Genomic DNA, 23663 nt, shown 5'->3' on the forward strand with positions numbered 1-23663 from the left:
TGTATCAGGCAAATGCTTGTAATTGACTATTTATCTTTTTGTTTGTTATATATTCAAGCTATGTGGTTCAAATGGAAAGGATCTTGATAGCTTGTTCTTGAAGTCTCATGTTTGGTATTGTGACACCAGAATTGGTGATTTCTATTAATTTCTTATGAGACATTCTTCCAAATCCAAACTAATCAGACTGCATTGGACCATAGAAGTTCCACTGTATGTAATTGTTAATCATGACCTTGCCCAAGCGCAAACACAGAGTTGACTGTCCTCTATGAATAATTCACAATGTTTTCATTTTCCCTTACAGTATATGTCCTCTTACGCAGTTCCTCCCTTTCCTATCCCCCTGCATGTCCCTATCCTCCTCTCTCAACTTTCGCCACAACTTTTTCTCCTTGCTCTAACTTGCACTATGTCATCCCCAAATCCATCCATCATTCCCTATCACACCTCATGTTTCCCTGTTTGTATGCAGCTCCGGTCAGGTGAGACAGCAGCCATCGTGGCCAGGGAGCTGGCAGAGCAGACCAAAGGGCTCCTGCGTCCTGGCGACGTGCCTTCCACTGTGCGAGCCATGGCTCAGTTGGTGGAGCTGCTCGATGTGCAGCTCAGGAACCTCACTCCCGGCGGCAAGGACAGCGCTGCACGCAGCCTCACCAAGGTATTCCGTTGTAGGTTTTTGAACAAACAAAACAAATAAAAAGCGAAAAATAAACTTCCAAGTGATCACATGATCCAAATGATTACATTACCTTTCAGATGCCAGCCCCTGATATCATGTATCCCTGAAATGAGTCCAAATTGCTTTTCTCAACCCAAATCTGAGCCAAACTATTTAAATCGCACTTCATTCAAGTAAAAGTACTAAAGAGAAGAACAAGAATCTCCTGTTTAAAGAATAAAAGCCGCTTCCGAATTTATTGTGATACCTGTGGTACCAGACTTTATTGTGGTACCTGTAGCTGTACACTGCATGCTTTTTATGCAGCTTGAATAAAGAAGCACAGTGGCCCAGAAGTGCAAATCACAAAAGCTAATAATTAAACAAATAAAAAAATCACCAACAAAACAGCAGACAAAAGAAAATTCAAATTCAAAACACATAAAATCAAAAAACACGGATAAAAGTAAAGAAAATGTAGGGTGAACCAAAATTCATTTCAACAGGGATCACAACAGTGAAACAAAATTCATAAATAAACAGCTAGACAAAATGAATCACAAACAAAAGACATATTAAGACAAAACACAACATCAAGTTTTAGCTTTTCTTTTGTGGTTTTGAAAATATTTTTTTAATTGTTTGCTTTATTGTTTCTCAGTGTTTATTTTATTTATTGTTTTATCTTTTGCTTTTGATTGTTCACTTTTTTAATTTAGGATTTTTATTTTATGATTTGTTGGCAATTATTTGGCGTTATTGTTTGTGATTCCTGATTTACTTTTGGGTTTTCTCATTAGCAATGTGTGTGAGGTTTTTTTTATTTAATCGTATATTTTTGTTATTACTTAGTTATTTGTTTTTGTGAATTGTATTTTTTTCAGTGATATGCAGCGTAAGAAAAGTGTACTATAGACAAAAAAGATATTGCAATCACTGTGGAGTTACATGAATAGAAACCTAAACCTAAGTACATTTGATCCGTTGTATCCGTTTTATCGGCAGTGAACAAGGAAGAATTTAGTTCTGTAGTTTGTTCATGTAGGCATTCATTAAAGTGAGCCAAGTCATTGGGGACTCGCTGACTGGCTGCCTTGGCTGCCTAATTGACTGGCTGACTCATTTAATGGGAGACTGTTCCTTGATTGTCTTTGCTGAGGTCAACAGTGATAGGCCGACTTTGGGAGCGAGAGTGACAGCTGCTGCCAAGTCGTATACAATCACTATGTCTTTTTTTTTTTTTTAACTTTACTTTCTGAATCACTGGGCCTGTACCTATTTACACTCTCCCAATCTGCCTATGTGCCTCACTGCAACCCGTGTCCTTTCTGCTCATTTATTTGAAACAAACTCGTCCAAGCTTGTGTGCAAGTGGGATCCATTAATCTGTGCTTTACTGTTGACCAAATGGCTGGTTAGAGGTTGAATTTTCAGATAAGTATTGCGCATGCTGAGAGGAAAAGCACTGTTCCTGATCCCTATTAATGACCCAAATACATAATTAAATCACTGCAATTTGAAATGATGACCATTCATGTTGGAGTGGATTACAATAACAGCCGTAATACACTCAACTGCAGATACAGAAAATGAATGGAAGAGTCTCTGTTATGAAAGCATATCACACTACCCAAGGAAAATGCCCATTTATTTATGATGCCTTCTGTCGAATAATAAAAACATACGATTCCTGAAAAGAAAAGACAATTGCCAAATATTTAGATTCACAAAATGTTACAAAATGAACACGAATAACACACAAATATTGGCGTATGTTCTACAAGTCCAAATTTTGCATCAACATATCAAACCATTGAATTTACATATTGATCCAGCAAAGGCTTCAAACACAAAGACTGATGTTCCTTGACTTACATCTAACAACAGCCGTTTATGATTTTTTAAACTATGTTGCTATAAATCTAAACTAAAACTAAAATATGACTTAGAGATTTAATTGGAGAGAGACACATTTTTACAAGCCTCGTCTGTAGGTTTGGGGTCACAAACATGTCAGTTGGGAAACAAACGACACAGAGGATAAGAGAAATGAGTTTTCGTTTTGGTGGGTGGGTGCGCTGAAAACAAAGGTGAGTGAGAAGAATCAGGGTCTATTTCCAGTCCCCAAAGTCTACTTGAGTGAAGTTAATGACATCGTTCTGTCTGTGTATGCTCACCTGAGGCCGCGTGCGTGATTGAGAAGTGTTACATCGCTAACAGTTGAATTGTTTGAATTTACAGCTTCAGAAGAGAGAGAGGTCCTGCAGGTTTTTCACACAGGTATTTCCGCATCCTGGTATCCGTTGATTGCTTTGCCACATCCCGCTTTTTGTGCGTGTGTGCGCGTTTGTCTATATGTGTTTTTCTACTTTCACACTCAGCATGTCATTGATCAAGCAAGCCTGTGTGTGTTATCACACATTTGTAATGCGCTATGTTGGTTTGTACTCTGCAGCAGAAGTTTCAGAATTTGAATTGAAACCCTTTAAGGAGGAGGATAATTGAACTATGTCCTCAACCTCAAATATAATACATCATCAACATTAATCACCTGAATCCACAGGTGTTCGCTGACGGTATTTTCATCTCCTCAAAGGGTTTGCTTCTTTTGTTTTCATTTCCATTTTTTTCCTATCATTTGCAATCAGTGGTACAGATAAGAGACCATGATCAATATCAATAGCAGCTCATCTATTTTGCAGGACCGTGCGCTGTGTTGTAAACGGCCTGCCTGGAAGCAAAATGACTCGCTATCCATCTCCATTCATTGAAATGTCTCTGCTGCCACTGCCGCATCAGAGAAAGTGAAGTAGAATGATGGATAGTTTGTTGCCCACCGGTTCTTGATCATGGTCTACTCCTTTGAAATGATACTAACGTGTGTCTGGTTGGCTCAGTGTTCATGGCTTCTATGTCCTTGTCGCTCAATGGATTGTTGTTAATGTTGCAACCTTGAACACACAATGTAGCATCACTTGTACATGTCTTTGTATTCATAAACATGGCTATTAACTAAAAGGGCTTTCAGTCAGCTGCAGATCTTAACCAGAGATGTAAACAAAACATTGTGTGCGTTCACATGAAGGGTTCAACTGCAAAAGCAGACTTCTGCCCTTTTATAGTTGCGTAAAAGTATGTTTTCCTCCTATTCTAAATGAACATAAATTAAGCAATGCCATGCCAATTTAGAAAATTCTAAACAAGACAAAATAATTGGATTCAATAACAGACAAGTAGGTTTGTTTTTGTTTGGTTTTTTTAAAGGTATGTATAGAGAACTAGAATCTCTTGAACCAACCCTAACCCAAAAAGTAAATTATTTTTTACTTCTAACCCTTCAAAGGAGAGAAGTCACCTTGATTACCCAAAGTGCCTTGTCCTCTTTGTTACTGCTCTCCTCGAGATCCTGCTGACCTACTTGATTGCAAATTTGGGACCAATATCGGTGAAAATGTCCTCATTGAATCCTAGACCTGATCACTGAAAGCAATTCTACTGATGGAGAAATTGAGAATTTCTCTTCAAAAGCAATTCCTTTGGCTTGGCTCTGTGAAAAGAGCTGTCTCCCAAGTGGCCAATGATTTTGTTTTTACTGTTTCTCTTTGTGTCTCTTCGATTCCTGCCAAATTATTTATAAAAATGAATTGGTAATTGAAAACATTGTTTGTCCAGGGTTAGAAAATGCAAAATCCAACACAAGCATGGATGAGTCTGCTAGCGTTAGCATTTATCAAAATGGCACTAGTTGTTGGCTTTTGTGTTTGAACTTTCACATGCTTCCTTCCACTAGGAATGGAACTATATCAGATTCCAATGTTATTATAAACTTGAGCATAAATATAACAATATCACTGTATCACAGTATTGAAATTACAGCTCTAAGATATATAAGTTTGCTAAATAGCCATTTTTCTATATTATAAAAATAGTTTTATTTTTAAACTAAATATCAAATACAGCATTTGTTACAATAACAATTTAACATTTTAATTAAACTAACTATGTAAATAAAATCAAAACAGATCTTGTCACTAATTAACATCCATCCACCATCCATCCATTTTCTGTGGCCACTTTTCCTCACGAGGGGTGGCAGGCTTGCCTATCTCAGCTGTCGATGGGCAATAGCCAAGGGACATCTTGAAAGCCAATTACAGGGCACATAGAAAAAAAACATTAACACACCCATTCACACATAAGGACAATTTAGTATGTCCATTATACCTGCCATAAATGTTTTTTGAATGTGGGAGGAAGCCAAAGTGCCCGGCGAGAACCCACGCTGGCTCGGGGAGAACATGCAAGCTCCACAGAAGAAAGCCGGAGCGAGGGTTAGGGTTAGGGCTCGGTTCGAACCTCTGCGCTACCAAGCCGCCCCACCAATAAACATATACAGGAATTATTTCTGATTGAACACATCCAATTTAAATTGAAATATGGGCACAGCAATATTTTGAATAACTTTTATTTTATCAATCAATCCATCATTCAACTACTATGTTTATCAATTAATATGTGCATCTATTAATAGTACAATGTGGATTGTGTCATTTTATGTTGACGAGAGTCTATTTCCCCGCACGCACGCACGCGCTCGCTCGCTCACTCACGCTCGCTCTGCCCATCACGTCATTGTGTTTAGTTGATCAAGACATTTTTGTCTTTTACTGAAGTAGCTGCTGTCATGACTTTAGGCTTGACTAATTTGAGCAAAGCTGCAACATTATAAAGTGGCACACTGAACACTCCACCGGGAAGCGAGGCGAGATGAGCACAGCCTAGTTATGCTGTTAGCGTGAAGCTCAAAGGGCCAATCGATAACCACTGAGAAAGTACAGTGAAAATTGGTGAAGTATCTTTTTGTGTAATCCTCTTAACAAACAAAGCAACAGAATGGCAACCAGAATGGCACTCTAGAATTTGGACTCGCTTGGAAGAGGTAATAACACAAAGACAAGGGGCCGCAGCACCTATCTCATCTGCGCTGGAGACAGCCTGCAGGGTCTCATTTTTTGCTCTCGCACGCACGCACGCACATACAAACACGCATTCATACACCTTGATGGGCTAGCTCTTTTTCTCCTGATGCAGGCTGTTTTTTTTCTTCCCAACCTCCCCTCCTTTGCAAAATCTATCCACATCAGCACCAGTCAGCAATGTCACATCATACAACATGGCTGATAACTGTATGCAAGCTGACACACACACACGACGCCGATGTATAAATATAAACTCCCCGATGATCTTACACCGTCACATCACAGTGGTGCGCCTGTTTGTTTGATGACTTCCCTTCGATCTTCTACGTCGCCGATCCGTCGCTCCGCACCTTCAGACAGCTCCTTCCGGGTTCAGAACATTACATCACACACACTTTCTGCGTCGGGGGTGTGTGGAAGTGATCGATTATATAATTAGCCTCTGTAATGCAAAACAAAATTATAGCAGCAGTCCCCTTCTATGCCAGATAGAAATGTGCGTGATTAGGGATGTGCTGTGTTGCTGCCCTCTCCTCGTTAATTATCTGCAGCACTAATTGTCAAGTGAGGAGAGTGTGCAGGAGGTTTGGATTCTTAATAGAGATGAAAATAATTGAATTTTCTTCCCTCTCTCTCTCTCTCTCTCTCTCTCTCTCTCTCTCTCTCTCTCTCTCTCGCTCTCTCTCTCTCTCTCCTTTCTCTTTTCTCTCTCTCTTTCACACACACACACACACACACACACGTTCCGTTTGGGGAACTAGGGACTCGTTTCATGTATACTAAATTGGCAATTTATTCATGATGAAGTTGGTTATTTGAAGAGGCTTTGATGCTGCAGGCTTCTAGATGGAGGGATGTAGCATGTGCAAGGTGCGCTGAGAGAGAGAGAGAGAGAGAGAGAGAGAGAGAGTGATAGATAGAGAGCGTGAAAGAGTGATGGAAAGCATGCGTGTTCAAAATTACATAAAGACACAACAGGCGTTTGAATACTTTGAAGGCAGTAAAAATTGATTCATTTTTGATTGATATTTTGAACGCACACAATTTAATGGAAGTATTGTAGCAGAAGAAGCAACAGTCAATACAAATGTATAAAACAGATTAACAGGAAACTTATGACATGCATGGATTTAGACCAGGGATGGGCAACTTGAATGCAAAAGGAGAACACATTTTTCCATCTGCACAACTAATACAGGACCACATACAGGAGCACTCATATAAGGGGGCTATATCATGTTTTTCACTTATCGCGGGGAGGGGGGTTACTTTTTTTTTTTTTTGCCCCCTTTTAACTCAGTGTAATTAAAATTCCTGAAATTCTTATTTGGAATGATTCCAAATTATATTTCATTTCAAAACTGGAAGAAAAAATATATTACATTTTATTTTTTTGTTGTATTTTAATGGTGAACATTTTAACTTTTTGACGTGAGATATTTTGGCATCATTATGTATAAGTTGCAATTTTTAAAGTGTCCTTAATCAGACAAAAAAATATAAACTATATAGTCTTTGCCAGTGCTGAACTTGAGCAAATTGGACTCGAGCAGCCATATTGTGGATGTATGGCAGCTGTCATAGAACTCATTTCGAAAGCTAAGTGAGCAGGCTGGCGCAATAATCTAACTGGAGACAAATGCACGGATTAGTCTAAATCAGGTATAGATGCTACTCCTTTGATATAGCCTGTTTTTCACATAGGAAAAAGCTGACTGTTATGGATTTAAATTAGTTGAGGCTGAATCAAAAGCACCTCTTGCTGGCTGCAACCAAGATGTCATTATTCAACAATCAATTCTATATAATTCTCATAAATCTCATAAATCTCTGATCAGTTAATGCAGTAACCAGTTTTATGTGGGCCCCTGCTTACAGAAACAGAAAATGGATGTGATCAGACAAAAAAACAACAGAACGCGCAGTGAGGAGACAGCAATGCTTCAATGACAATGTCTAATGTGCCCTCTATTTATGGATGGCGGGTCAAAACATGACATGCTGTGAATGTAAAGCCCGATTTAGCTCTAAACTCGTTCTGTCAGAAAGGACAGAAGAGAAGTCCAACAACAAATGACAGAAAAGTCTGCTTCTCGGATGAAAACATTCTCAAAAACATGCACTTTCTTCAAGCGTAGTCAAGCGAGAAAGATTTTTTTTTTTTTTTTTTACTTTTACATCCGAAAGCTGTCAGTTTAAAAAGTGTGCCTTGCCGTGCGCCAGCGTACGCACTGGCCGCGGCCACGCGCTAGCGCTCATGCGTGTGCATGTGTAGCCCTCGTGTAGCTGCGAGAAGTAGAACAGGCCGCCCCTCGTCTGTCTTGCCGCTCTTGTTTACGCTGGATTACCCCAACGCTTCAAAGGATTTCACTTCTGCCCCATTTACTGGTGTGTGTGTGTGTGTTCGGTGTGCACATGCACTTCCCTGTTATGTGCATACACAAGTGCAGAAATGAACACCCTTATCGGTTTTCACAGAGTGAGTAACCCCTTAAAAAAGGCCATAATTCTAGCCCTCCAGTCGTCAGACTTGCGTAGACATCACCAAAGGCGACTGTGCTTATAGGCACAAACACATAGGCAAGTGTGTACACACACACATGCAACCACACAAACGTACACACGCACACGCACACAATATCAACTCCCATGACTTTTATGATGTGTAGATGTCTGCACCTCAAGGATATCACATACCTTTTTTTCTCAGATACCGGCCCTTCTCCTCCGCAGATATAATCTCAGCACCGAAGAATTACATTTCAATGAAAAAAAATTATATGGAATAGAAAATGCAAGATAATCAAAAGTTCAATAAAAAGCTATGAGAAGTTTAATGAGAGTTAGATGGGAGGGTGGTGGCAGTTGGTGGTTATCTGAAACACATCAAAGTACAGCATGAGGGAATGGAAAACAGAGCCTGCGCTGAGAATAGGCTCAGCAAGTGGAGCAGAATGATGCACTGCTATGCCGCTCTTCTCGAGCCCCCATGATGCGCGCATTCACACAGGCACACACACACACACACCCACACACAACTCATACATTTGTAAACGTGAATATTAAATAAAATGCACCCACACACTGTTTCTCCAGATCTCGTCATTTGTTTTCCAACAGATGTAATTCCCAATATATAACAGAATACACAAAGGAACACTGTAGATGTTATTATTATCTAAAAAATGTGTACTATGTGTCATCTTTAGTTTGTGTCATCTTTTTTGACATTATCACAAGATGTTATTGATATCTCTATTCACACATTGCAAACATGCTTCCTAGTAAAATTGTCAACTTTGTTCTGGCAGAAGAACTTGTCTGTAGCGGATGAAGAACTTAAAAGATGTTTTTGTTATATTCAGTATACACTTTTGATTTAAGTTATCCTGACTCAAAGTAAAAAAAAAAAAAATGTATTTACAATCATGCGGTATGCTCAAATTGTCGCAATTACTGTAAACACGCCAATCTGATTATTTGTGGAATATAAATTACTGTAATTCCCCAAATAAAGGACACACTTTTTTTTCCCAAAATAAAGACCCAAAGTATGGGTGTTTCTTATAAAAGGTACCTTATTTTTTCAAGGGAGATCGATTGGTAAGCCACATAAGCCGAGTTTTGACGCACAGATGTGCATTTTATATCAGCCGTAGTCTTGCAATAATTACCGTAACGGGATGATGTCATTGCGCTGTTAGCTGCAAGTGCCTGTTGCAGCTAACAGCGGCTCATGTTAGCTGAGGTTGTTACAGCATTATTTCCAATAAAAGAACCAAGGAGACTGAACCACCGTCAGAGTACCCCATTGTTCACACACAGGAGTAGTGCTAAAACAGAGTGGATCGTATAAAAGTTATGACATCTCCAGATGATTCAATTAAGAGTGGTAAGGTATAGACCATGTGTGCACCGGTTGGAGAACATTTAAAAGTATTCCATTTGACTCTTTAATTAAATACGGTCTTTTGGCATATACACACAAACATAAACTTGGTGGAACATGGACGGATGCGGATATTTGTGGTAAAATGAACTCGAGCTGCATCGTGAGGAAAAGGAAAAACAGCTGCTTATTATAAAAAAAATATTGTCAATAATCAAGTAACAATAAAAGTAGGAATGTAGTTCCAAGGCTATCCATGAAGCAATACTAAAAAAAATTAAACATTGACTTTACAGTAACACTCTCCATGTACGATACTGTATTTAGCTGAGTGCTTTCACATCTCTGTGTCGATGATACCATGCTGTAGGCTACAGTTAGTTTTTGTCCTTGCGTTGTCATATATGTCACACATATGTGATATATCAGAAGAAATCATTGCAGATTCGAAAAGGTTGAATCAAGGGCTTTGATATGAGACGAATCAGTGTGGTTTGTTGTAAATACATTTTGACCTTGGGAATGAATTATCTAGGTCAGGGTCAGTCACCTACGGTGACAGTCACTTACAGTTTTTCTTCATTGGGTTGGTTAATTACTTGACACGGAAATGACATTTTTAAAACTAAATGATCTTTTGGCCAAAGTCTTACAGTTGCAGTACTGCGCGACAAGACAGCTCATTAGCCAAAGCTCATTTCACTTCCAAAATTGTTCACACACGTTTCAAACGAGATCCCTTTCTCATATGAGTAGTAGCACTTAACCACAACAAAACTATGTCTCGCCCTACCTTTTTTTTTAACACTCAAAGTAGCAAAATCCAAAGTTATACATACCATAGACTGCACTCATACTGCCTGAGAAATTGTAACCCTTTTATTCAAACATAAAGTAAATTCGATAATTACTGTTGACTACACAAAAAGAAAATACAGTATACGCAATATTCTGGACATGTAAAAATAGAAGCGCTAATTAAAAAAAAAAAAAGGAAAAGGTCAAATATATCCAGGCCACAGTGCTATAAATAAAGTATTCTACTGAAATTATATGTGCATAATGTTATGCTCTTGAATATTTTTGACTATCAAAGACTATTGTGATTATGATGACTTACACCAATGAAAACATGCTGACATGTTTTGGAGAGAATGACAATTAAATTGATAATCAACCAAGATCAACGCTAATGCTTAATGCTATACATAGCTTGTAAATAAAATGGAAAAATCACGAACAATAATTTTGGATTCGAGGTCATCATTTACTAACCATTCAATCACAGTGCATAAAAAACACCTCCCATTCCGCACCCACCCGAGTGGCTAAAAAGACCACTGGATTAGTCGCTACAACTACATTTGCAATTTGATGGAATCATGAAATCCAAATCATATATTTTGAGATTTTGAGTCATTTCTGTGTCAGAAAATTAGCTAAATCAATGGAGAAAAACTTGAATAACCTACATAGTTACCACCATTTTTAAAGAGAATCACATTATATCACAGATTTGTTTTTGTGTTTTTTCTTTGCTTGTTTTGGCACAGATTAATTCAAAACAAATATAAATTAAATTATGTTTCTAAATTTTGCATCAGGGTTTTATTGAACCTCAACGTTGACTGAACAGGAAAAATCAATTGTTTTTGCACCTGTGCACTTCTGTGTACTTTATATTATGTCCAACTTCTACTTGTTTGCCGAATCACTGGCTTAATTAGTTTGGTTTACAAGCAGCCATCCCGCAACTCATGCAACATGCATCACAGCTAATTAGCTGCTAGCTGGAGCAGGGCATCACACTATAATTTTAAAATCCTGGATTCATTTCATATGTGATTATACCAAGGATTATTTGCTCTCATGAATAAACAGAAAACAGTCTGGATTGAATTTAGCGGTCATCTTGTGTGTTATTAGCACATTAACATGCATGAGTGTTGTCACTTTTATCTTCACCAAGGAGGCGTTTCAATTTATTTTTATGAGTAGAAAAAAATACCTGACTTCGTAGATAATAATAGGATTTATTATTATTTTTTTTTACTTTTATTTACTTATTTTGAGTCAATAAAGCATGATTCGTCTAGACAAGATTTAGCAACTGCAGAACCTTGGTCCTTATAAAAAGGACCGTATGGTGCTAATCCAAATTCAGATTGTTCGGCCTTGTGGCAGGTATGCACTCAAATAAGTACCATTTATTTTATGTCCTATGCGGTCTTCTTCAAACCGCCAATAAACGGACATATTTCACTTATCTCCCCCACCTTGCTATTCCTCACCAGAGACCCCTTATGCTTGTATAAGGCCACCTGCTCTCCTCCGGCTTCCTTTTCGAGAGGCAGCAAAAGAGCGAGGCACAAGCGAGCGATGGCAGGACGTTTGCAGAGAGGTTGCTTTACAAGTCGAGAATGAGAAATAGAGGAAAAATTGAGAGGCAGATGGGCGGGTGCGATGTATGACTATGATAGCACCTGTATTCGCTCTTCCACTTCTCCCAGAGGACGCCTGTCACCGTGGAAGCACTGGACTGTTTTATCGCTCTCCCATGACTTCCTTCGTGTCTCTTCCCCCTTCGTTGCACCCCTCCCCTCCTATTCTCAGTTTCTCTATCTCTCCTCGGGTCTTTTAAAATGGGGTCTGAAAATGAGGAGGTGCATTCTTAAGAGTGTGAAGGAATGTGGGCTGGAGAGAAAATGAGTATTGTTTTCAAAAGGATATTTTTTCTACTCTCTTCCTTTTACTCAGCTATTTTTTTTTTAAGTCCAAGCTGCTGTGCATGGTTCAATGTGACCCAGAAGACAATAACATATCTTATTACTTCTCTGAGCCATCCAGCACAACGCCAACTCAAAAAAGTTTTTTTCTTCGAAACAGCCATCCATCTATCCATCCATTTTCTATAGCCGCTTATCGTCAAAAGGGTCAAAAGCTTGCTGGTTCATATCCCAGCAGGCTTCGAGCAGTAGGCGGGGGACACCGTGGACTGGTTGCCAGCCAACCGCAGGGCACACTAAGACAAACAGCAATCCACACACCTAATCACACCTAAGGACAATTTAGTATGTCCACTTCACCTCCCATGCATGTTTTTGGAGTGTACAAGGAAGCTAGAATGCCATGAGAGAACCCATGGGCACTCGGGAAGGCCCACACAGGAAAGGCCGGAGTCAGGTGGATTTGAACTTGAGTCCCTGAACTGTGAGGCCGATATGCTAATGTATGCACACGAGCCTATGCTTAGAAACACAAAGATAAACCTGCATATAGCCACAATAAGCTCAGTCATTTAATTTGATTTTCAGAAGTCAGTCGAAGGATTTTAAATTGAACTTTTACACTCGCAACGCTAGTTCCATTTCAATGGACTCTTGTTGAAAATATAAACTTTGCAACAGAATTCAAACTATTTCATAAATTAAAATTTTGAGTGTATTTTGTTGAATAAACTGAATCTGGTCCAGTTCCTTTTTGGTGAAAAAGCAATTCGGTTTTGATTTTATCAAAGTGAAGAAATTTGGCCCTATGCAATGGTGATGTAGTAACAAGTAGCACATGTAGGGTGACCATACATTCCGGTTGAACAAGGGCAGTCCCGGTTTTGAGCTTTGGGTCCCGAGTAATGGCGTATTTTGATGTATAAATATAATGACGTATCCCGCTTTTAAGTAGGGCACGTCTCAATAGCCACCTTTTAGTCAGCCAGAAAATGTATTGTATGGATAAACCAAATCAAAAGGGATTTATCCTGTTTATTTTCACATTCATGTTTTGGGCATACAGAAACCAGAACTACTTGGAAATGTAGTCAGATCTTAGCGAGCTAGGTGTTTTAGGTGGTGCATTTTTCTTAATGAGGCATTCAACAATTGATAGCTGTGTAGAGGGCGAGTACTGTACTCACGAAGTTGACTGAGGTGCATTCAATGACCGCTCACACAGTCGGACATCTCTGTCCATTTTTTTTTTCTCTACATAAATGCTCATTTGATGCGGCAAGCAGCGATGACTACTCTGTGAGCATATTGGAGGGGGTACATCAAAAATTGCATTCATACATACGCCCATTATCGTAATTGCTTATCCACACAATGGTCACGGGGGGGGGAACACATTTTATTTGACAAACCAAAATCAGAACAGCCGCATGTCAACTCAACGCAAAGGATTTTTTTATTGTTTTTTTGTTTGTTTGTTTGTTTTCTGTGTGAAAGGTACCTGGGTGAAAACAAGCTCATAAATCCAGCAATGACTGGATCACATTTGTGAAAATGTGATTTTGAATGTTTCTTCTGCAATTTCTGCATGGGAATGGTGCATTTGCATCCCTTACATTTTTGTCAACATAATTTATCAAGATGATAAATGAGAGGCCACTACATTTCCGTTGTCTTGTGTTATTGACTATGCTTGTCATGGAACACTAATGTTACATGCACCGTTAATGGATTGGCATTAAATGGTCAGGTTAGAATCATTTATTAAGTGTTTCCTTCAATGTTTGTGCCGCCCCTCAGGCCATGGTGGAGACGGTGAATAATTTGCTGCAGCCGCGAGCCCAGACAGCGTGGCGAGAGCTGTCCACCAGCGAGCAGCTGCACTCGGCCACGCTGCTCCTTGATACGGTGGAAACCGGCGCTTTTATGTTAGCTGACAACCTCCTTAAGACCGACACCGTGCAGGAGACTAGTGACAACATCCGTGAGTGTTTTTTTTTTTTTTTTCCCTGCCTATGAATGTTCCCAAATGCTCAAATATATATATATATATATATATATATATATATATATATATATATATATATATATATATATATATATATATATATATATATATATATACAGTATGATGTACACTTAGAATGCTTCCAAGTAATTCAATTATTAATCCAACCAAAAGATGTGCATCAACAACCCAAATTCCATCGGTTGGTCTATCATCCAGCCATTCTTTCAACATCCATATCAACATTACGATATTGATCGTTCATCCATTCGTTAATCAACTAGCCATCAATCAATCCACCCGTGTACTCCCTTCACCCTCACGCTTTATCCATTCATCTATCAATTCACCACTCAATCATCTATCCACTGAATCATGAATCTTCAGTGCATAAAATATGGTGGCTCATAAGTGCAAAACACAACAAATAATTAAACACAACATCAAATGAAAAATTAAAAAAATTTAAAAAAATAAACTAGTCACTAAAGAAAACAATAAAAAGCTAAAGATAACAGCAAATAAATAAAAAAGAGATTTCACACCAAAAATATTCACTCGCTCCATTCTGCCATATATCCATTCACTATTTTGATGAAATTTAATACAGTAGGTTTCACTCATTTTTATGTATATGTTTTAACTGAAGTTTTACAAAACACGAAAAAAATATTTTATTGGATACCTGAATTGGCCACTTGTATTCACTTCATTTTCTCATTGTTGCCTCTGTGGAAAACTCCAGTCTACTTATACCCAAAATACCATCATGCTGTTTTAGCCTCACAATAACCTGTTAGCATGGGAGATAAAATGCCCGAGGATAAACACTTTCTCGACTCTTTGTATGTACCTTCCCAAATGTGATTTAATGGAAGTAGCCCATTAGGATTTTGCATTATGTGCCAAGTAGCATTTGTATTCCACTGTATCGAGTTGCCCAGCAGTTAATGAAAAAACAAAGAGAAAAAAAACAACAACAACTGGCAAATGCGAGGGGTTTAATAATGTTAATTTTAGTACTTGGAACGTGTCAACATTATTAGAACACAAATTGAAAAGATAGAAAAGTTGCTTAACAATACTTGCCCCTTTTAATACCTAGCCCTGAGCGGCAGAATCAAAGTACCGTAAATCTTTAATAAAGATATTTCATTGTTTTTCACAGTGATTATCACATTTGCCTAAAATAATTCTGCATGCAAGGGGATAGCGGCTTCTTCAATTTGCAAGACGTATGCACATGTGTTACATTGAGAAGGCGTGTAAGTGCCAAAGACAAAGAAGGATGAAGAACTTCAATGAGAAGCTCCGTCTCCTTTGAGACCTATGCTGAGTGAAGACAACAGAGAAAAAAAAAAGACCTTGAGGCTTCCAAAGCAGAGAATAAATTTGTCAGACACCTGTTTTTTTCATGCACGATGCATTCACACACAGACATATTTCTAGTGGAAGTATTATAGCAATACGCATACCGCCTTCACTCCTCCGCCTCCCGCACCGCCATCATTTTTTGTCATCATATCTCACTGAAGCCATCGTTCCGATCACTACCTAGGCTTTGGTCAGCGCGCGACCAGAACATGTTGTCTGCATTGTGTAGTTCTTAACCACCTGATTTGTTTGTTCTATAATTGGATGAAATTCCTTTCATTGAAATGGTTAGCGGCAATTCAACTTAATTATTAAGGATAGGCGACAATTACTCAGTTGTAACTTGAGTTCGGATAGACTAATCCCTTTTCTTCCCAAATGCATTGCAATCCAAAAAATTTCCGATGGTATTCAACTACGTTTTCCTTTTTAGTTCTTAGCTGTATATACATTTACAGTTTTATACTGTAAACAATAAATACAATAACATTCTGTAAAAAAGACTATTAATTCATTTCAAATGATCATGTGCAACTCGTTGTGCAAATAGAGTTGATTTGAGAAGGTGAATTTCAAATGATTTTGGACAGTAAACGAATGCTCTAACAATTGCCGTATTTTTCGGACTATAAGACAACACTTTTTTCTCATGATTTGAGCCCTGCAGCTTATAGTCCAGTTTATCTGCTGGTTTTGCCCACCGGCCAAGCGAATGTGGGTATCTGTTCAAGGAGTCAGTTTATGGAACAAATATGAAATAGAACTGAAAAGATGTGAATCATGGAATGTGCTCAAAAAGAGTTTTAAAAATATATTATAAAAAATATGTCTCAATTGAAAAGATCTTGTATAAAGTTTTGTGAAGTGTAAATTTGATATACAGAATACAGTATATATGATTGTATTTCTATATTTCTGATCGTATGTATGAATTATGTGCAATGTGTTTACTGTATATGTTCATTAAAATAATCAGTTAAACAACGGGAAGAAGATGCTATTGAAGTATTTATTTAGAGGCTGAAGTGCAATTCAACTCTGCAGTATTCTGTTGGTGATATGTTAAAAATATTCATCCTTCCTTTTTCTGTAAATATGTTGCTACTAAACATGCAGGCATGCTCAGTATGCTGCGGTTAATATAACGGTGCGACTCATAGTCCGTAACGTACAGTACTTAATTATTCCAACAGTTGTCAATATCTTCATCAAGTAGTTATCGATGAAACGATACATTTTGACACCTCTACATAAAATTGTATTATTCTTTTAGCTTAGCATTACTCAGTCTAAACAGTCTTAACAGAGTAGAATTTAATTGTTAAATGTATACTTGGACGGCAGTAAAACATTCAGAGTAAATCCAAATGTAGGATTTGCTCTCTTTAGACAAAGACCTAATCAACTCTTTTTGGAGTAAAATCTACAGTATAAAATGTATTGTGGTTACCCGTTGTTTGCCAAACAGCTGACCTCGGATTGGAGATTATTGTTTGGACCCAATTTTCAATCATTGTTTCTCAAATGTTCAAAAATGATTATTTTACATCTATGGAAGTACCTCCATAAGTTTGAATGAATATCTATAAGAAGAGGCCGAGAGAGCTCCGCGCATTGTAGTTTTTATATTTCTAGCCTTGTAATTAAAAGTGCATTTCCTTGCCTCTCATCAGCGATGGCTTCACAGGAACAAGACATGGTGATTTGTAGTTTGTGTGTTCGGCTTGATTTCAGCTGCACCCACAACATGGAGTGTCATTCTTGTTATTTCCTCCTTCACCCTTCTCCTCCTCCTCTCCACCCTTGCGTGGTTTGATCTTATGTTTCCCGCTCATCACATCAACCAGCTCCCCCGGTGCGAAGCCTCACTCCGCTTGTATGTTACGCCATCAGAGGTGAAAAGGAGGAGCAGGAAGGCAAATGAAGCCAAAGATGACGAGCAACCAAGTCTCAACGAGTGCGTGCTTGAGGCTGATGCCGGTGATAGAATGTCACATGACGCCCTGAGAGTTTTTCTTTCACATCACTAGGCAGTGAAATCACAGCTATTCACCTAATGTGATTCTAACATTACACTTTACCCTCTTAAGTTGAAATAGGTTTCATCACCATGAACTGTCATTTTCTTTTCCCTCCGTGCCACTAAGAGCACACCAAAATGTAGGCTAGCTCATCTCCAAAGAACTAAAAACAGGAAATAATCTTGTTGTGTGCTCATTTCTCTTTTTTGTGCCGTTAATCTTCCCTCCCAGCTAATCCAGTGGGCAGATCCGCCGTGATTATCTCTTCTTTTTATTCATAACTGGCCTGATCGCACTCCTCATCATTCTCCTCTATTTCCTTTCCCTCTATCCCGAGTTTCTCCCCCTCTGAGTCTTTCATGGACGCGTGCAACAGGAATCTGAATGACACATCCCCAAGAAGCCCAAGAAGCATTAAATGCATTATTGAATGTGTGACTATACGCTTCACTACAAGACAGATGAATTAATTATTAGCGATAGCAAAAGAGTGATTTGAAGGGATAACACAGCAGCATCAGCATGCACATGTGTGATAACAATAATGAACAAGTGTGTTTCCTATGAAGTCGATTGTCATGACAAGGATGCTTTAATTAGCTTATACTCAGCTTGTTTTGATATCTGCTGAGATGCGTATGGATGTGCATGTGCTTTTGTGGCTCAGTCTTGTTGTAAGATAGACAGTAAGAAAACAAAGATGTCCTAAATTTGTTGATATGCTTCCTGATATAATCTTAGTTAAATATTAGATAGTGGACAAAACTGCAAAACAGCTCAACAGTAAGATGCTTTGTGATCTACTGATAAAAAGTGAAAATTCAAATATATGACTACTGTATTTTTTAGACTGTAAGTCACACTGATTTTTTTTTAAACTGCTGGGGTAATGCATCATCATTCCACACAGACTGCACTTGCATGCATGTTAATAAGAGCAGCACCACTACATATTCAACATAGATTAAAAATGCCTGCACATTTAGATATAAGAGCAGCACCATCCTACATTCACCACAACACAGACACACTTGGACTGTAAGAATAATGCAGCAACATAACAGTAAGATGCCTGTGATTTCCTAAAAAAATAGTGCCTCCTGGCAAGTAAACTAGCGGTTCTAACTCAGTGTATACCAATGAGAAACCAGCGCCTTTTTCTATCAATGTGTTATCTGCTTAAATTCCGCATTTTACCTCACCCCATTTCCTACTAACCTTTTATCCCAATCTTCTGACTAAAGTGTCTTCTTTTCAGCTCTTTTCAGAATCTGACTTTGACCTCCCCCTCTCTCACCCCAACCCTCCCACTACAACTTTTCATCTAACAGAGCATGTCCTTGTGCGCATTAATTGATGTGCAAGCTATTTTCACATCGGAAGCAGTGTCTAAATCATCAAATCACTGCAAAATCCAAGATAGTGATACACCAAAGGTATAATTGGTTGTTAATTAGAATCTTTATCTATTACATTACACAGCCCTAATCAAGGATGTGCTAACAAACTCCGACGACCAAATTAGATTCCCACATTGTAAAGATTATCCACCTGAAGACGCTGTTGCTAGTTTAGTGTGTAAAATATAATTTACTTCACTTTATTGTGTGTGTATGGTTGAGTGAGAACTGCTTGAGGAACGACAGCTATGAAGCACTTAGTGAGAAAACACAGTTCGTACAAGAGGCTACAAAACAAACCTGATGTAACGTGCTGTGCAATGACTTGACTTGTGGGTGTGTTAATTTGTGTACATTTATGTGTGTGTGTTCCAGAGCTGGAAGTGGCTAGGCTTAGCACGGATGGGAGCCTCACTGACTTGACATTCCCTCAGTCTGAGCTACACGGAAACTCCATCCAGCTGTCAGCCAGCACTCTAAAACAGCACGGTAGAAACGGTAATGAGGAAATCTCCAACTCTTGCTCCAGCCATTCTCTCGTGCTCACCCCTGCTCTGTATAATCGTGCGCACCTCTGTTATTTTATATATATATATATATATATATATATATATATATATATATATATATATATATATATATATATATATATATATATATATATATATATTTATTTATTTTATTTTTTTTTTCCAACAGGTGAGATCAGGATGGCCTTTGTCCTCTACAGGAACCTGGGCTCCTATCTTTCCACGGAAAACGCCAGCGTCCGACTGAGCAGCGAAGCCGTCTACCCCAACTATTCGGTTATTGTTAACTCCCCCGTCATCATGGCATCCATCAACAAGGAGAGCAACAAGGTTTACCTGTCAGAACCTGTCATCTTCACGGTCAAACATCTACAGGTAAGTCCTGTCATGCAGTCTGTAGGGTTCTGCAGCTAGTCTTCGTGAGTGGCGGTGAATGTGCAACTATATATTCCCATGTCCCCCCCCTTTCTAAGGTGTGTGTTTTTCTGTACAGGGTGTAGGTCACATTAATGCAGGACACAATTGTCTTTTTTTTATATCACATAAACCTGGTTTTTGGAGTGTAAATGTTTTACATACCATGGACATAATTTAAAAAGTCACTTGTATAGCTTTGAAAGTACAGTGCAACAATTATTACTAATTGCCGAAAAGTGCCTTTGATTTATACATGTGTGGTTCAATAATTTTGTCCAGAAAACCTCCAAGGAAGAAACATTTTGACTAACAAATCCCAAAACAACACTCAACAAGTAAATCGTTGTAACGAGGGTCAGGGGCCTTATTTGTGATTAAAAACTCTCTGAAACGCATTAGTACTTTAAATTGGCATTCCCTTTATGATGTGTCGCTTTTATATACCCTAATAGGCCTTAAAAAGTCATTGTAGTCCCTGAGAACCAATTGGCCTAAATAGTGTGGTCCTCTAAATTTGGCTGGCCTAAAACTTTTTAATTTGCAAGCCATTTTATTAGGATTTACTTTATTATTATATATATATATATATATATATATATATATATATATATATATATATATATATATATATATATATATATATATATATATATATATATATATACCGGTATATAACATAACCTAGACCTGAATACTCATCCAATTTGTTGGCAGTAAATGAGCACTCTGTGTTTTAGGTGCTCATTTGGAAAGTAGCACTCAGATTCTTCAGTTCTCGCCACTAGCTCCTTCACTCGCAATCTGACACACAACAAGAACAGTCTTTGCTATGTCACCTCTTGACATGACATTTGTTGCGGCGTATTCTGTCCCTTCTGTTTGTTGTACTCTTGTCTCTTTGACTGCTTCTAATCAGTCTACCCAATGCTTTGGGTTTAGTCAGCCCTCCAAATGTTTTCTCACAGAATTCCATTTTTTCTGTATTTTCTCCATTCCTGCTTCCTGCTTTTCATTCCATCTTTAAATCTACTTTTCTCTGTCTCTGCTTCCCCAGCATTCCGAAGAGAACTTCAATCCCAACTGTTCCTTTTGGAGTTACTCCAAGCGCACCATGACGGGATTTTGGTCGACGCAGGATTGTCGTCTGCTGGCAACGAATCGCACCCACACTAGCTGCTCCTGCACTCACCTCACCAGCTTTGCTGTGCTCATGGCCCATGTGGAGGTCAAGGTAGGCGGTGACTTTGGCTTAACCTGGCCAGCATGGTTCTGGAAAGAATCATGACACTATTTAATTGCTACGCAAAGCTGCAGTAACACATCTTGAAAGGGAGGGGGTTGGAAGACAGGAAGAGAATGGGACCACAACATCTGGCAAATGTATTTAAAACTCTCTCGACTCCACTACTTAGTTATTATACTTTGGAAAGTTTCACAAGTGATTTGACAAACTCTATTAAGATATTCTGACCATAATATCAGATGTTCCTAATTAAATTATCAAAAAAGGGGACTTTACACACGCACGCACACACACAAAATCTAGACACCGGAGATAGCAGTGGCATTTGGTACTTCAGCTATGAGATCTAAAGAGGGAGTCATGTTGAAAATGGTCTCTACAATAATATGTTCAATGTGCCCCCACTAGTTTCAGTGGGAGGCCAATTTGCCACTCAGTGTTGACCATAAAACAGTTACAGTATTGCAAAGAAAATTATGAACTTGACTGCCCCCTTAAAATGACTTAATCCACTTCTCTATAGCCCAACTATCATGTTGCGGTCAGGAAAGCCATCAGTACTCTACATACAGTAAAATCCAACACATTTGAGGCGTCATCGGTATTGGGCCATTGGGCTTATTGCTCCTGAGAGCAGGTGTCGTTGGCGACTTGAGAGTTGCGTTGGTCATGTGTTTGGGATCATGTGACCAGTGACGATGACGACCTCAGAGTTGACAGAGGTGAAAGGCGATCTCTTCCATCCATTCATCCATCCATTTTCTAGAGCCGCATATCCTCACAAGGGTCGCAGGCTTGCTGGCGTCTATCTCAGCTGGCTTCGGGCAGTCGGAGGGGGACACCCTAAACTGGTTGCCAGCCAATCGCAGGGCGCGATCGCTTCCATCGCCCTGAATATAACACATGCACAAATGGGACAAGCATTTCTGCTTTTCATTTTATTCAGGGGTCCTGACACTGTTAAAGGCAGTTGAATAGAATAGAATAGAATAGAATAGAATAGAATAGAATAGAATAGAATAGAATAGAATAGAATAGAATAGAATTAATTTCACTAATTTAGCTTAGCGGAGTATGAAAAAATACTGACATTACCAAGTAAGTGCATGTGAGGATGAATTTGATTTGTAAATGAACCAGTTCTATTGCTTGTACTACACGATGGGATAAAGGCCAACGACTGTTAGGGAAAAAAAATGCAGTTTTAATGGTGCAAATATTATAATAAAAAGATTGTTTTTTGGTGTGTGTGTGTTTTATTGAAAAAAATGCATCATTTTATCATTGTCCTTTCTTTCATTAAAAATCAGCTGTTGTGCATATGGACACAGACGCCCTCTCAGCCAGAGGACGAGTTTTGTTTCAAAGAGAGGTCATTGTCAGGGCTCGCTTACTTGGCGGCCGTATGTGACTGCAGCGTGAGACTTTGAGCAGTATATCGATCACAGCACTGCTGTGTTGAACACAGATCAGCCTGCCAGCTCGCAAGACACTGATAGATAGAGCCGGAACACCTGTGCGACACAGTGTAACGCCATGACTCGGAACGCTCAATGACACACAACCAGACTGCCATCATTCACGCCGGGGAGGGTCATTTCATGTCACTTTTTCATATGCTGGTAAAATATGCAGTATATGTGATTTTCTCGGTTGTCGTTCACAGAAAGCGGACAGCATCCATGACCTGCTCCTGGATGTAATCACCTGGGTGGGGATCCTGCTGTCCCTGGTCTGCCTGCTCATCTGCATCTTCACCTTCTGCTTTTTCCGCGGGCTGCAAAGCGACCGCAATACCATCCATAAGAACCTCTGCATCAGCCTCTTCATTGCTGAGTCGCTATTCCTGGTGGGAATCAACAGAGCAGACCAGCCGGTGAGAAAACAGATGCAATATGCTAGGACCAGGCAGTAGGTTTTTTTTTCTTTCTTTTTCTTTCTTTCTTTTTTTTTTGCTGTGTTGCTGAAAGCACTGCTGTTATATGCATTATATGGACCAAATACTTCACATATTAATGAATTCATCAATCCGGGGTTGGGTTTGGTAATTTAGCATGCAACCAATAGAAATATATTATTGTTGTTGCACTGTTCTGCGTAATTATTGGTTTGTGTACAATGGATCTTGGCCTGAGCTAAATTGTTCCAAACTTTCTATAAATGTAATGAGCTGATGTTATTCAAAACTATCATTTGAGCTGACCTTTTGGTTGTACAGTATCATTAACAATGGTCAGATTCCCACTGGGGGTCCATGCAATGTGTCCCCAGTCTGCGTCACATTGTAGTCATCAATGACCAACCTTTTTCATTAGGTTACCTCATAATAATCCCTCATGGGGAATTTCACCTCACCCTCTGCTCCATATTTGTGAAGCTGATCCGGGCAGGGGTCGGCAAGCGTTGTTGCAGCTC

General features: G+C 38.9%; 1 protein-coding gene across 1 annotated transcript in view; it reads left to right on the forward strand.

The window, feature by feature from the left end:
- The window catches only part of adgrl3.1 (adhesion G protein-coupled receptor L3.1), a 168895-nt gene that overhangs the window by 112227 nt on the left and 33005 nt on the right, over positions 1–23663 (forward strand). The window contains exons 10-16 of the mRNA XM_088419286.1: positions 476–661; positions 2903–2941; positions 14056–14239; positions 19434–19556; positions 19758–19963; positions 21060–21236; positions 22915–23124. Coding sequence (XP_088275412.1) covers positions 476–661; positions 2903–2941; positions 14056–14239; positions 19434–19556; positions 19758–19963; positions 21060–21236; positions 22915–23124 — 1125 coding nt within the window. The remainder of the gene's footprint in view (positions 1–475; positions 662–2902; positions 2942–14055; positions 14240–19433; positions 19557–19757; positions 19964–21059; positions 21237–22914; positions 23125–23663) is intronic.

Source organism: Hippichthys cyanospilos, chromosome 7, assembly GCF_059441005.1.
Source record: "Hippichthys cyanospilos isolate Australia breed blue-spotted pipefish chromosome 7, RoL_Hcya_1.0, whole genome shotgun sequence".
Taxonomy (NCBI): Eukaryota; Metazoa; Chordata; class Actinopteri; order Syngnathiformes; family Syngnathidae; genus Hippichthys; species Hippichthys cyanospilos.